Consider the following 14,650-nt stretch of genomic DNA (forward strand, 5'->3'; position numbering starts at 1 on the left):
CTCCTTTATGGGACGTCAACCAAGTCACTGAACCTCTCCTCTCTCAGCTAACAGTGATACTGTGTATTAAAAACAAACAAAAAATACAGGACTGGTCTCAAAAGTGAGGTCTCAAACATCAGATCATCTCTATAATACAGCTAGGTATTAGTTTCTGTATCTTTAAAAGTCTATGAAAACAAAGTACCAAAAAAATCAAAGTTATCGTTATGTTTCATGTTTGTGTTGGTACCTGTTTTCTCTGCACTCCAAAATTGCATCATAGCCACTATCATTTGAAACTAGAGAGTAATTTGTGATTAATATATCATTTACCTTTACAAGGAAGTAATGTAAAATTACTTAAAAATTCTATTCATAAGACCTTAGGTTACACATCACATGTGACAGTTCCAATAATATGAAATAGTGCTACTACATACATTGGAGAGACAGAAATGAAAGATGTTCACTATTTCCCACATTGAACACTGGTAAGAGGCAGGATATCAAATTTTGGTAGGCTTCCACTATTTAACTTCCATCTTTCTCCCTTTCCCTCCAATTCTTTGTTCTATACACTTGTTTCTATGTTTGGTCAAAAAGTACTGCAATAAGCCAAAAAAATTAATAATTGTTCACCACGTCATCTTTTAAAAAACCTAGCCTTTTCCTCTGTAGCTCTTGCCACAGTGGTAGCTCACAACCACTCAGTGGTATGGAACAACTTTAGAAAAGTTGAGACCTATAGCCATTTAAGGAACAAATTCTGAGGCTCCCTGAAGGTCAGAACCATGTTTAGTGGGCCTCAAGGTTAAATTTCAGTCTATCCTCACCCCAAGGGGTTTACCTCACAGTGAGAATTCTTGGAAGGACTAAAACGAATTTAGTCTCTCTCTACAAACACTAAGACCATGAATTTGACTACTAAGATTCACACACTGCCAATAGGAGCAGCCAGCCCAACTCCAAAGAAACAAGCCAGCTGTTTATTTTTCTGAATCTGTGGAATCTGCATAGAAATGTATAGGTCCAAGTTTGGTCCCTAAATATAAAGGGCAAAAGAGAAGGAACAAAAGACATAAAAAGATACAATACTCCTGAGGGAGAATAATAATGCAATTTTACCTGACAAGGACTAAAAACAATTCAAGTTGTGTAGAAAAGAATCTACATATTTATGACTATACTTTGAAATGGTTAAAATCTCTAAAGAAACCACAATAACATCTTAATTTGATTACAAGTAATTCAAAGTAACTGCATTCTTGGCTAAATTATTTATAGTTCTTGAATAAAAACATTTGCTAATCTAAGCAAATTACTCAACTTAGTTTTTTTTAACTTTGTGACACATTCTTTTCAGTTTGTCTTGTCAATAACTTAGGGACTTCATAGTTTGTTTTATTCTGATATATTTTTATATCACTTCCAAATCATATCAAACTCTGGCATGTAAACCCATCCAAATGCTTTATGAACTATGCCAGTGGACTACTTGAAAGCTCAAGTACCTCAACAATATGTTGAATCTGATTCTTGAAGTAAACCCAGTCAATTATCATCTCACAACTAACAAGATCTCTAGCACTATGGCCTTCCAAGTGCTAACTACCTAAAAAAATCTATGTTGAAATATGTTATTCTAGAGAGTTTTAACTAAATCCAAATTGCTCTCAGAAGACTAGAAACACCCAGGTTCCAGGTCCACAGTAAGGGCTGGCAAGGAACTTGGAAACAGATTTTTTTTAAAGATCTTATTTATTTGACAGAAGAGAGAGAGAGAGAGAGAGAGAGAGAGAGAGAGCATGCACAAGCAGTGGGAGCAGCCGGCAGTAGGAGAGGGAGAAGCAGGCTCTCTGCTCAGCAGAGAGCCCAACATGGGGCTTGATCCTGAACCTTGGAATCACAACCTGAGCCAAGGGCAGATGCTTAACCAACTGAGCCACCCAGGCAGCCTGGAAATAGATTCTTAATTACCTTTCCAAGTTAGTTCTAGAGATCATAGGCAAGTCATTTAACATATTAAACTTCCCTTTTTTCATCTACAAAATGGGTATAAGTAATATCTAGACTACTGTTCTCTCAAGATGGTTTTATTTTTTTAATTAATTTATTTATTCATTAGAGACACACACACAGAGAGAGGCAGAGACACAGGAAGAGGGAGAAGCAGGCTCCATGAAGGGAGCCCGATATGGGACTCGATCCCGGGACTCCAGGATCACGCCATGAGCTGAAGGCAAATTCTCAACCGCTGAGCCACCCAGGCATCCCCCAAGATGGTTTTAATAATCAAATGGAGAACTCTCAGAGTGCTCTGTAATCATTAATAAAAATACAAATGTTAATTTCTACAGTAAGGTTTAAGAAAACATGGGGCAGCTGGGTGGCTCAGTTGGTTAAGGGTCCGACTCTTGATTTCAGCACAGGTTACGATCTCAGGGTTGTGAGATCAAGGCTGCACTGGGCTCTGCACTAGACATGGAGCTCGCTTAAGATTCTCTCTCTCCCACTTCTCTCTGCCTCTCTGGAAAAGAGAGAGAGAAAAAAAAAAGAAAGAGAGAGAAAGAAAAAGCAAGAGAAAGCAAGAAAGGAGAGCAGGAACTAAACTGAATGGTACTTCCTCATTATTGAGCCATAATCCATTCCCTGAGAAATCTCTGGGCAAATTTCACTGATGCCTATGTATTTATATTAGATTGCAATTTATAAACTAACATCCACCATAGAATATAATGCCATCATCTTGGTTTATTTTACCCACCTGAACACCATCATAAAAGATTAACAAAGGAAAACCAATATTAATGGTTAACTAATTCCCCCATCGTAAAATTCCTACTGCTGGGAATTCCAAGTGTGTGTGTGTGTGTGTGTGTGTGTACACGTGCAGTGGGGAAAAAGTGCTACCATACATGAAATGCTTCCTCTCACAGTCTTGAATAACTTCAGATGTTAAGTTTTGTTTTATGCTGTATAAATATCTATGATCTTACCTCTGGTCTCTAGAGTCACTGGATCAGAATACTCTCCAGCTACAGCTTTGTTACAAGCTCGTACTCTGAAATTCATATATTTTGAATCAAACTTCAAGCCTGAAAAAAATGAAAATGGTTTTCAGATATGAAAAATAAAGGGATCTATTCCAAAAGCATGAGTATGAACCTTCAGACACTTTCCCTCCTTGGAACTACTTTTATGTTAAAACGGTGATAATGCCTCAAATAAGAGTAATCAAAATTTATCTATTACTTTCTTCAAAAGAAATAAATTATATACAGTTTACCAATATGGATTTTTTAAAAATCTAGTGATAAAAAGGTACTTTCAAACCTTGTTAAAAGTGATGTTTCATTCAAGGAGAAAGGCTAATTTAAAATAACATATTCAGGATGCCTAAATGGCTCAGCAGTTGAACATCTGCCTTTGGCTCAGGGTGTGATCCCGGAGTCCCAGGACTGAGTTCTGCATCAGGCCTGCTTCTCCTCCCTCTTCCTCTGTCTCTACCTCTCTCTCTGTGTCTCTCATGAATAAATAAATAAAATCTTTAAAAATAAATAAATAAATAAATAAATAACATATTCAATTTCTGGAAAGAAGATATCCTAAACAATTTTTATATTTATGAAACATTGTCTTTTTTTTTTTTAAAGCAAGTTTTTTATTTTTTTTTTATTTTTTTATTTTTTTTATTTATGATAGTCACAGAGAGAGAGAGAGGCAGAGACACAGGCGGAGGGAGAAGCAGGCTCCATGCACCGGGAGCCCGATGTGGGATTCGATCCCGGGTCTCCAGGATCGCGCCCTGGGCCAAAGGCAGGCGCCAAACCGCTGCGCCACCCAGGGATCCCCGAAACATTGTCTTTTTATGTGAAAAATGAATTTAAAGAAAAAGTAAAGCATAGGAAACTCTGAAGTAATCAAGTCTAGATTAAAAAATCCTAATCTATGGCATCTCTGACTGGCAACTCTGATTCTCAGAATTATGTTTGAGCCCCACAATGGACGTAGATTACTTTAAAAATAAATAAATAAAATCTTTAAAATCTCAGTCTAAAAATTACTAGCTATGAGATCATCAACAACTTGAAGGAGCCAGTTTTTGTATCTGCAAAATAGAATAAAAGATTCAACTTCATAATTATAAAGATTAAATAATAATGTATTGTGTAATACACTTCAGCCCAGCTCCTGACAAATGGTAAGCATTTAATAATGGTAATGTTACTGCTCATGCATAAGGTTGAACAATTCTGGAAACAGTTGGCCATTTCAAATACCAAAGCCCTATGGATGTAGAGATACCTTTTTAAAGACTTTTCAAAGGCTAACACAAATTTCTAATGCCAAGTCACAGCTCTTTAAGTATTACTGTGAAGGTAGTCATAAAAAGGTAAAAGCAACAATTTTTATAGTACCACTGAAATGCAGAGTAGTACATACATCTAGAAAATTGACAGCTTTTTTATTATTAAAAAATCAAGGGTAAAATTCAATGTTATTCTGAAATATTGTTTCCAGAACACCCCTTCATGTTTGTTTTACGTACATTGTTTTACCAGATTACAAATATCCAGAACTAATTAAAATGAAAGTCTTCCTGATATTTTAAGAGAAATTTACTTCTATAATAAATTATAGAAAAAGTCAGCTTGGCCAAAGAAGCTGAACTTTATCTTTTAAAGTAATTCAAAATACTTTTCACAATCACACTTACTTTCTGAGAATGAGATTTATGAAATGCAGTCATCATTTTACCTGACAGTGTATATTCAGTACCCTTAATGTTATCAATTGTCTCCCAGCATCGCTCATCCTTTACACGTGGAAGTCCATCAAAATTAGTTTTCCGATGTTCTAGTATAAAGTGATCAATCTTATTATCTTCTTCTGGCATTCTCCAAGCTACTGTTACAGAATTGTCTGCCACCAAACACTCTACTGGATCTATCTCTGGAGCTTTAGGGACTGAGAGAAAAAGAAAAAAAAAGCTAATTTCTCATTTATTATAGTACTAATCTAATATTTATGTTTGTCATTCAAACTTTTTTCATGTTGTTTTTTAATGGTGTAATTGAATGAGGCTAACGGAAAGGATACTCTATAAAGGCAAAGTAACTATTTTTCAGAGTTCCATATAAAAATTCATGTTTAAGGTTTTTTCATAGACTTACTCAAAGTTTCTTAATAAAATCCTAGTTGGCAAAAAGCAAGTCAAATATGCTAAAGATAAATAATCAAGAATAACTTGTTATTCCTCAACACATACTTTTTAATCTACTACTTCAAACAGCTATGGAATATAGATTACAATCCTGAAATCGTGACCAGAGCTAAAATCAAGAATCAGAAGCTGAGCTACTCAGGCACCCCCCAAAGTATTAATTTTTAAAAACTATGACAACAAAGGAATTATACACAAAAGTTAAAATGCAAAGCAATGTAGAACTTAACAAACAACAAAGTAAACTAAATATTTTACATCTTAGACAAAATAATCAAGACCATGATGTGTCCTAGAGGTCCCTGGGTGGCTCAGTCAGTTATGTATCTGACCCTTAATCTCAGCCTGGTCTTGATCTCAGAGTCATGAGTTCAAGACTGTAGCGTAGCATTGGAGACTACTTTTTTTAAAAAAGGCCAATATGAAAAGAATTTGATATAAATTTGACATCTTCAAGCCTAACTAGTAAGAAAAGAGGAAGGGAGAAAAATGGGACAACTGATCTCCATTAACTATAGTCTCCAAAGTTCAACTCTTGTCTGAGTAATTGTACAATAAATATTTAGAATCTGATATACCTTATTAGTAAGATAAAAGATAACCAAGTAAGTATTTCTTTAAAGATTTTATTTATTTATTCATGAGAGAGGCAGAGACACAGGCACAGGGAGAAGCAGGTTCCCTATAGGGAGCCTGATACAGGACTAGATCCCAGGACCCCAGGATCATGACCTGAGCCAAAGGCAGACACTCAACCACTGACCCACCCAGGTGCCCTCCAATAAATATTTACCATTTGTCACTATGGTTTATTTTCTTAATCTAGCTTTTGTAGGGTTCTTGTCCCTATAATACATAACAAATGCTAATCTCAATTATTGAAACAAGCAATATAGACTAGTATTCACTGCCAAAAGAATAAACCACAGGCATTTATGAATTTAATATGCTCTGCACTGCCTACGTGTGAGGAAATATAACAGCCTATGGCATGTAATAATTTTGTAATTTTGCTGAGTCAAACGCCGGTACAAAAGCCTGAAAAGTCAAAAGCCTGAAAGTTCCAAGAGGCTGATGTAAAGCAAAAACTATTTAATTTGTAAGCAGGCCCAGCTAACTCCCCAGACTCTACATCTTAATTCAGCTGCCGTTCCAGTAAGAATGTATTGGCAAGTAGATATTTCTTTCATGTGAACAATGGCCTCCAAAAGAGAACAAACTGCTAGAAGTAGCAACTGAGTTAAAAATGACAAAAAAAAAATCCAAAAAAGTGATGATACCTGGAAGGAGAAAGAAAATTTTGATAATCTAAGAATGGTATATGTTAAATTAAGGCTGACCTGGATCTAATGTGTGGAAAGTTCACCCAAGATTCTATACAGAAGAGTTGAGTTCATCAAATGGGGGACGGAGCTTCAGGGTAAGATGAAAAGTGGTATATTTGTAACAGAAAAAAAATACTTAGGAAATGCAGGACTTTCTTTGGAAATGAGAATGGAAAGCAATTCACAGCAATTTCCATAAAGTAACACTCAACTGGCAATAGTGTGGAAACTGGCTCAAGAATTTTATGTTCCTGCATGTGAATGTAAAAAGGCAAGTGACATCAACACTGCCACAGATATGTTTCTCTTCTTAGCTGCAGGAGCTCAGAGAGGATGAGGATATAAATTCTTAAGTTTTAGTGTATAAAAAATAGCTTAGAGTAGAAGAAAATGACTAGAATTATTATCACTACCACTTCTATTTTTCAAACTCAAGTAAGTGTACAACTCATTTTACTATACATACTACAGTGTAAGAGTTGATTTTTGTGGTGTTTATGGAACAGATTATTAAAGGATGAAGATATTGGTTTTTCTGGATGCCTGGGTGGCTCAGCGGTTGAGCGTCTGCCTTCAGCTCAGGGCATGATCCTGGGATCCCGACTGAGTCCCACACTGGGCTCCCTGCGGGAGCCTGCTTCTCCTTCTGCCTGTCTCTCTCTCTCTCTCTCTCTCTCTCTCTCTCTCTCTCTCTCTGTCTCTCATGAATAAATAAATAAAAATCTTTTTAAAAAAAGGTATTTGTTTTTCTAAGTTAATCTGATTCCATCTTATGGGAAATTTTTATGCTATCACAGAATAAAAAATTAGTGACATGAATTCATCTTTCACAATTTTTAACAACCTACTATAATCTTCCTTTCAGATGAAATTCCTCCACAAAAGGTTTTCTTGTTTTTTATTATACTTCATTGCTTGAGACTGTCATAACACAGTTTGCCAAAAAAGGAAATCCTACTGTGTATGCAATCTACTTGACTTTTTAGTAGACATGGCCTTGGTCTGTTAAGCCATGAAAGAAAACCCAAGAGAAGGAAAGTAATAGTGAAAAGACTGCTTTTTAACAGTTTTTTTTCCAAAAAAAATCAAAATAATAATACTCATGTATATATTCATAATCCACAACTCCTTTCCTTCTGAATTTAGAAATAGTGTGAATGACACTATAATAGTAATTCTGAAAGGCGAATTTACAGGTAGATATCCACTGACAAATATACCTCCTTCCTCTATACCTATGGTTGCTTCTGTCATCTTTTCCTTCTATAAACTCCTCTAGAGGGACGCCTGGGTGGCTCAGCAGTTTAGCGCCACCTTTGGCTAGGGCATGATCCTGGAGTCTTGGGATAGAGTCCCACATTGGGCTCCCTGCATGGAGCCTGCTTATCCCTCTGCCTGTGTCTCTGCCTCTCTCTCTCTCTCTCTCTCTCTCTCTCTCTGTGTATCTCATGAATAAATAAAATCTGTAAAAAAAGAATAAACTCCTCTGAAAATACCACACAGGTTAATACCTCACTTAAACTACCCTTCCTTATTAGTTCCATTTTGGTTTCATGACTACTAACCTATCTTTACAATCATATTTTAAAGTCCCTGACCAAATACTCAGAGAATGGTTTCATATGATCAACACTCTCTATTCAAAAACAGCTAATCTCCAAAAATTAAAGCCAGTTCTAACTAGAACCTGTAATAAAAAGCACCTGTAAATAAGTAAAACAAACAAACACCTGATCCCCTCAAATCATCACGTTCAAACTGTTTTAGCTATCAACCTAACGCCACTTCTTGACGTTAGCTAAAAAGAGAATACCAACAAACGGTCCTTAGTTTGCTTTCTCACATAAGTGGGAAAAATTGGGGGCTCAATTTCAAATGGTTTTTGCTATCCTCATACTAACCCTTATACTAATACTCTAATAAACCAGTTTTAACCTATTACTACTGGAAATAAAAGTTCATCGAAGCCAATAACCACAACTATACTGGTAATGGCAGCAGCTAATATGCACTGAGTATTAACTAAGTGCCTGGCACTATTTTCAAGCGATTCAGAGGTTTGAATTCATTTAATCCTCATACAAACCCTAGAAGAGTAACATCCATTTTCAAGATGAAGAAAATGAAACAAAGTTAAATAATTTGTTCAAGGTTCACAGTAAATAAATGGCAGCCAGGATTCAAGTCTAAGTCTGGCCCCCAAACCCACTGTTAACCATCATGGTATATTGCTTCCCTTTACCAAATTAACAATCATAGATTTAATAGGATTCTCAAAATGGGACTCCTGGGTGGCTCAGCGGTTGAGCGTCTGCCTTTGGCTCAGGCGTGATCCCAGAGTCCCTGGATTGAGCCCCACAACAGGCTTCCTGCAAAGAGCCTGCTTCTTTCTCTGCCTATGTCTCTGTCTCTCTCTCTCTCTGTGTCTCTAAAATCTTTTAAAAAATTCTCAAAATGGAATTTTTACTACCAGTAAAATAATTCTCTAAAAATAAAGACTACCAAAAAAAAAAAATAAAAATAAAAATAAAGACTACCAAATTTAATTATTCCTTAGCTGAATGAAGGAAAAAACCCACACTATACTTAATATTTACATTTCAAAGTCCATTACAATAAAACACTTCACATGTAATATATGTACATACTTACCGGGCAAAAACTTCAAAGTTTGCAGCATCTGTCTTTCCTGAGAAAAATCCACCATTAAATGAGTCATGTTGTCACTGACCTTTGGTTTCAAAGAAAGGCGAAAGGCTGAAGCCATTGTTACTCTACGGTAAACACAAATATACTTTTAAAAATAAAAGAATGGAGAGTATGCCATATTTAATTTATAAATGAAGATAGAAGTTATTTCATTTTAGTGATTTCAGAAACTATAACAAAGGTAACAAAGCTAAAAAGAAATTTGTTCTGAGTCTTTAGAAAATTAACTAAATAAAAAACTTTAAAATTTTTTTTAAATTTAGACATTTAATATAACTTTAAGTAACTTTCCAGCCAGTTTTATAAAATTGCACACAAAAATTTCACAAAATATCCCTTATAAATCATCGTTCACAGACCCAACAGGTGTCTGAACCTATGTACACTCAATCTCACTGACTTCCTGATGCCAACCTCATTCCTTTTCATATGCCAAATAACGAACTCTACACTCTCCTTAGTAGTCACAGCTACTCCCTGTAACCTTAATTAAGAGTAAAAGTACCCTGACCAAATACTGTACAGCCTAGTACCTGCTAAAGATAGGGCATGGATGAGAAAGGAGAGAAGTAAAATCACAATTTTGAATACCATGCTAGTAGGTATCACCCTGATGTATCAACATCTGATACAAAGAAGGATACAAGGAGAAACAGCCCATATGCCATGGAAATAATAGTTCAATAAATATTTATTAGATGGGTGTGGTATAAAAAAAAACAGACATATACACAAAAGAAGCTATATCAGACCTCATTTTACCCAAAGTATGGGGAAACTTTTCTGTCAATTAAAACTATAGATTAAAAGAAATTCTCATATTCTATTAATTTGTCGTTTTATCTCAAATCTCTATTTTCACATTACAGTAAATTTCCACAAGTGTCACAAAGTAACTTCCCTTATTATCTTTGGTCAAAGAATGATTAAAAGTACTATTCATGGAATACTGTCCTGTTAGTACATAATTTGGGAGAAGAAGTAAAGCTGACAAACAAAGGGAATACTAGGCCTAGTTATTTAGATCTGGCAAATCTACCCAGAGATAATGCGGTATAAAAGATATTAAATTTACTGCTGCATTCAATTATTTTATTTCACTTTAAAACTAGGAAAGTAATTACTTTATTAATAACAGTAAGTCAACAATAGCTGAACTATCGATCAAGAAGAATGTTCTATACTGAAATACAACTTATGGGGAAGTGAACTCACTGAAAACCAAGCATAATGCTGAATATTTCACACACATTACTTTAAGCTGTTGGTTCTCAAAAATTAAATTTCAGATTACATCAATAAGAGGTTAGGAACAAAACCTAAGTCTTACTTTGTTCTTTAAAGCCCTCAGTATCTTTTCGTTTGAAGACTTCTGAAAGAGCTATATTCAGATAGGTACTTAGTATAAAAGACCACTGAATCAATGAAACTACTTGGATTTGAAACTACTTGGATGCTTCTAAATCTACTTAAATGTTGACAGCTGTTGAAAAAACCTAAAAGTATTTTAGGGAATTTAAATCTAAAATTTTATCTATAGGGATCCCTGGGTGGCACAGCGGTTTGGCACCTGCCTTTGGCCCAGGGCGCCACCCTGGAGACCCGGGATCGAATCCCACGTCGGGCTCCTGGTGCATGGAGCCTGCTTCTCCCTCTGCCTGTGTCTCTGCCTCTCTCTCTCTCTGTGACTATCATAAATAAATAAAAATTAAAAAAAAATTTTATCTATAAAACTTGATTTTAGGATGCCTGGGTGGCTCAGCAGTTGAGTATCTGCCTTCGGCTCAGGTCGTGATCCCAGAGTCCCGGGATCGAGTTCCACATTGGAGTCCCCTCGGGGAACCTGCTTCTTTTTCCCTTTGCCTATGTCTCTGCCTCTCTCTCTGTATCTCCCATGAATAAATAAAATCTTTAAAAAAAAAAAAAAAACTTGGTTTTAATCACTGTAGCCTCAAAGAAAAAGAATGTCCTCCAAAAGTACGTTAGAAAGGTCCACCAAAACCTAAACTGAATAAATTTAGGTAATTGTGCCTGAAAGCCCAAATCAACAACCTAAAATCCATAGATAATTCTCTACATTACAAGAACCAGATGGTTAGGAATATTTTAATTCACCTTGACTTTTTTTATTTATTGCCTATAGTACAAATTGAATACAAAGATCCTTTCCCCTCAGTTTCATTTTTACAAAGAAAAAATAACTGCAAAACATATAAATGAACACTTTCCATTTCCTCAAATAATCTAATTAACTTGACTCACCTTTTCATGACCCCTTTCTTTCAAGAAGCATAAGTCCACAGCAAACCTCAACTAATCCTCTTCCAACATTACTAAAAGCACCCATAAATATATATTAGTGATTGGTAAAGTTACAGAGATCTGCTATTATCTTTTCATTTCAGTTGCTTAGTTCTTCTTGTCATTCCCACTGTTTCTCCTGCATAACTTCTACCACAACAAATGATAAATATTCAGTTCTCACAAATGATTTTTACATATTTGATTCTCTGCTCAAGTATGTTAGACACTCTTTCTTAAACATCATTTTTGCCCTCATATAAGAGAATAATCCTTCTTCACTAGTAAAAATTATCTTACTATGATTATGTATTTAAATTATTTTTATATCATAAATGGCAATGATGGAATTCTAGCAGCTTGCTTCTAGCAGCACCTAATAAAATATATAAGAGAAACCTGGACATTTTGAAGTTAAAAATCAAGTTTAAAAAATTAAGTCAAGACCCAGAAGTGTTCTTGAGAAGGAAGTAATAATTTCATGGGTAGCCAAAATAGATAATGTATAAGCTTTTTGGGGGAGGGGGGCGTGCTGTGACAGAGAAAAGGAATTCCAACTCCTAAGATCACCTAAAAACTAATTAAATCAAGCCAAGAAGTGGGCATAGAAGAGGCAAAGAGGTCAAGCTTTACCAAAGCTTTGCATTCAGCCAGGAAAATTCATCATTAAATTGTGACAAAGCTGGACAAAGAAAGATGTCAGGGGTAAGGACAGATTCTTGGAAGTAGAGAACCATACAGATTCCTAGGAGAGGAACAAGAGAAGATCTCGCAAGGGCTCTTGAAAAGTCTTTGGATAAGCCGAAGCCTGATTAGGAAATGACTTCTAATCCAGAAAATCAGAGACCATAGCAAGACTTAGGGAAGTATGTGCCTAAACTGAAGAATAATCTAGCCACAGTGAAAGATGGGTTACACATAGCAAATTCCAGCAGATACAACCTAATTCTATCTTACTCAAAAAACTGACCTACCTAGCACCTACCTACTCACATAGCCAATACTTTTCACCTTCAGACTCTCATAATCACCTTTCTACATCCAGAATAAGATGATCCATGTTTTTAACCATTCCCTGATATAAAATACACCAAAAATACCTAAAAATTAGTATTTGTACTGAGAGTGCTATGAGTGCCATGTGAATCTTGCCTCTAGTCAAATAATAGACGATCAGAAAAACAGAATTGAAGGCTTCAGCCAAGATTGTAACAATAGACACACTGGTTTTCACACAATCCATGATGAATACTTTTGTGAATTATCTGATGAAGAATAAATAATTCAGTCTCAGATTCAGAGTGGTGCTTTGAAGAGATATGCCTTTCAGAGAATCTCATAATCCTCAAAGGAAGAAACTTTAAGGGATAATCTCACTATCATCAATGCTCAGTGACTAACCAGGAAGATCAAAACCATCCCTCCTGTGGTAACTCAATCCAAAACTGTCAGCAGCTTTTTTAGCCCTTTGGTGTACTCATTACAGCAAGTACTAAATTACCTTTCTGAATCCTGGCTCTACCAATGAGAAAGTCTTTCATTAGGTCATCACTTTCTTTAATTTTCTCTTCCCACACATTAGATAGTAGTGGCATGAAAAATAGAAAGAGATGGCACCAGGAACAGGATGGAATGAGAATACAAAGGTGTTAAACAGGAGAGCACTGAAGTAGGAGAGCTTTAGCTCTTGAGGACTATTAACAATGCTATGACTTCTCAGAAAATAGGACATACTTATAAAATTATGAACAAAAAAACATTGCAGGAATATACTTTTTAATTATCCAAAATGGGTCCCCATCGATTCATAGCTAATTAAGAACTGTACTAAAACTAACTAAATAATATCAGAAATGAAATTCTTTAAGTATATAATTGTCCACAACTGTTTTTTTAACCCTGCTAATATACTGTTTATCCCATGAGATATGCAAAAGACATTTTCTTTTTTTGTACATGGCATTAGGTATTTTTATTTTAACCAACAAAAGTGAAATAAGAAACTCTTCTTGAATTTCATTTCTGACTTAAATATTGATACTTATATAAAAATGTAGGTTTTATACCATACCTATCCTTGATCTGTCTGGCAGCCTTGGAGCAAATCAGGGAGAAGAGAAAGAAGGCAGTTAGTGCTTTTCATGCAAGTTTCAATGGCAGTGACATGCAAGAAAAGTTAGGATAAAATCCTGGAATAGATTAGTTCACAGTCACCCATACATGAATTACAGGAAATTTGTACAGTTCACATCAGCCTGCATAATGTGATGTTAGAACTATAGCAAAAACAATATCCAGACCCCATATAAATCGCCTTAAAAGGAGGAAAACTGAACACTTCAAACTAATTCCAGATGACTATAAATCCTTACCTTAAGATTATCAAAATAAACCTCCATTTCCATTCAGTCTGACACTCTTCAACTAGAACAATCAATCTCCTTCATGGGGCACACATTTCTATGCAATCTAATGATTTTCTTATACATTTCAAATCTGCTCTCCAATTTTTCTTCAATGATCTCTTTCACCACTTCATCATGGTTGCTCCAAGTTTTCTCTATATGCCTCCCCTGGGCAAAGACTGTATTTTGAGGGCTTGCCTGCTAACATATAAAACTGAGCTGCCATTCTACAATCCTTTACCCCAAAGAGTAAAGCAATAATGACAAAAATTCAGACGAGGAGAAATCAGAGAAATACTTCTAGCAATAGGGTCTTTCCCCGAGATGACTTCATAGAACCTGCTAACTTAAGCCTACTTGGCATGGGATATCTTTTTTTTTTTTGAGAATGCTAGCACAAATGTACAAATTTAGGAAAGGGCACAGCTGTCACTTGGTCCTGTAGAGTATACAGGAAAACAAAACACATAAAATCCACTGTCCCCTTCACATTTACATACAATATATTCAACAACAGTTTTTCTCCCCCAAACTGACCACCATAATTAACAATGCATCTAATTTAAACCATGATTATTTTGCTCTACACTCTATCCTAGGCCGAGCACAAAGCTTGCCACATGGTGATACTAATAATTATTAAATTTAACTGAACACTAATTTGATGTATATAGCAATGTTTCCGTTGCATCTCTTCTTCAGTT

The 14,650-nt window shown here is 35.5% G+C and overlaps 1 protein-coding gene across 3 annotated transcripts in view; it reads right to left on the reverse strand.

Moving 5' to 3' along the window:
- FSD1L (fibronectin type III and SPRY domain containing 1 like) overlaps positions 1 to 14,650 on the reverse strand; it is a 69,468-nt gene that overhangs the window by 20,742 nt on the left and 34,076 nt on the right. For all 3 annotated transcript variants that reach the window (XM_041762047.1, XM_041762044.1, XM_041762046.1), the window contains exons 5-8: positions 13,613 to 13,635; positions 9,184 to 9,305; positions 4,741 to 4,950; positions 2,979 to 3,077 (exon numbers count right to left, since the gene is read on the reverse strand). In XM_041762047.1, coding sequence (XP_041617981.1) covers positions 2,979 to 3,077; positions 4,741 to 4,950; positions 9,184 to 9,305; positions 13,613 to 13,635 — 454 coding nt within the window. The remainder of the gene's footprint in view (positions 1 to 2,978; positions 3,078 to 4,740; positions 4,951 to 9,183; positions 9,306 to 13,612; positions 13,636 to 14,650) is intronic.

The sequence above is a fragment of the Vulpes lagopus genome, chromosome 7 (genome assembly GCF_018345385.1).
Source record: "Vulpes lagopus strain Blue_001 chromosome 7, ASM1834538v1, whole genome shotgun sequence".
Taxonomy (NCBI): domain Eukaryota; kingdom Metazoa; phylum Chordata; class Mammalia; order Carnivora; family Canidae; genus Vulpes; species Vulpes lagopus.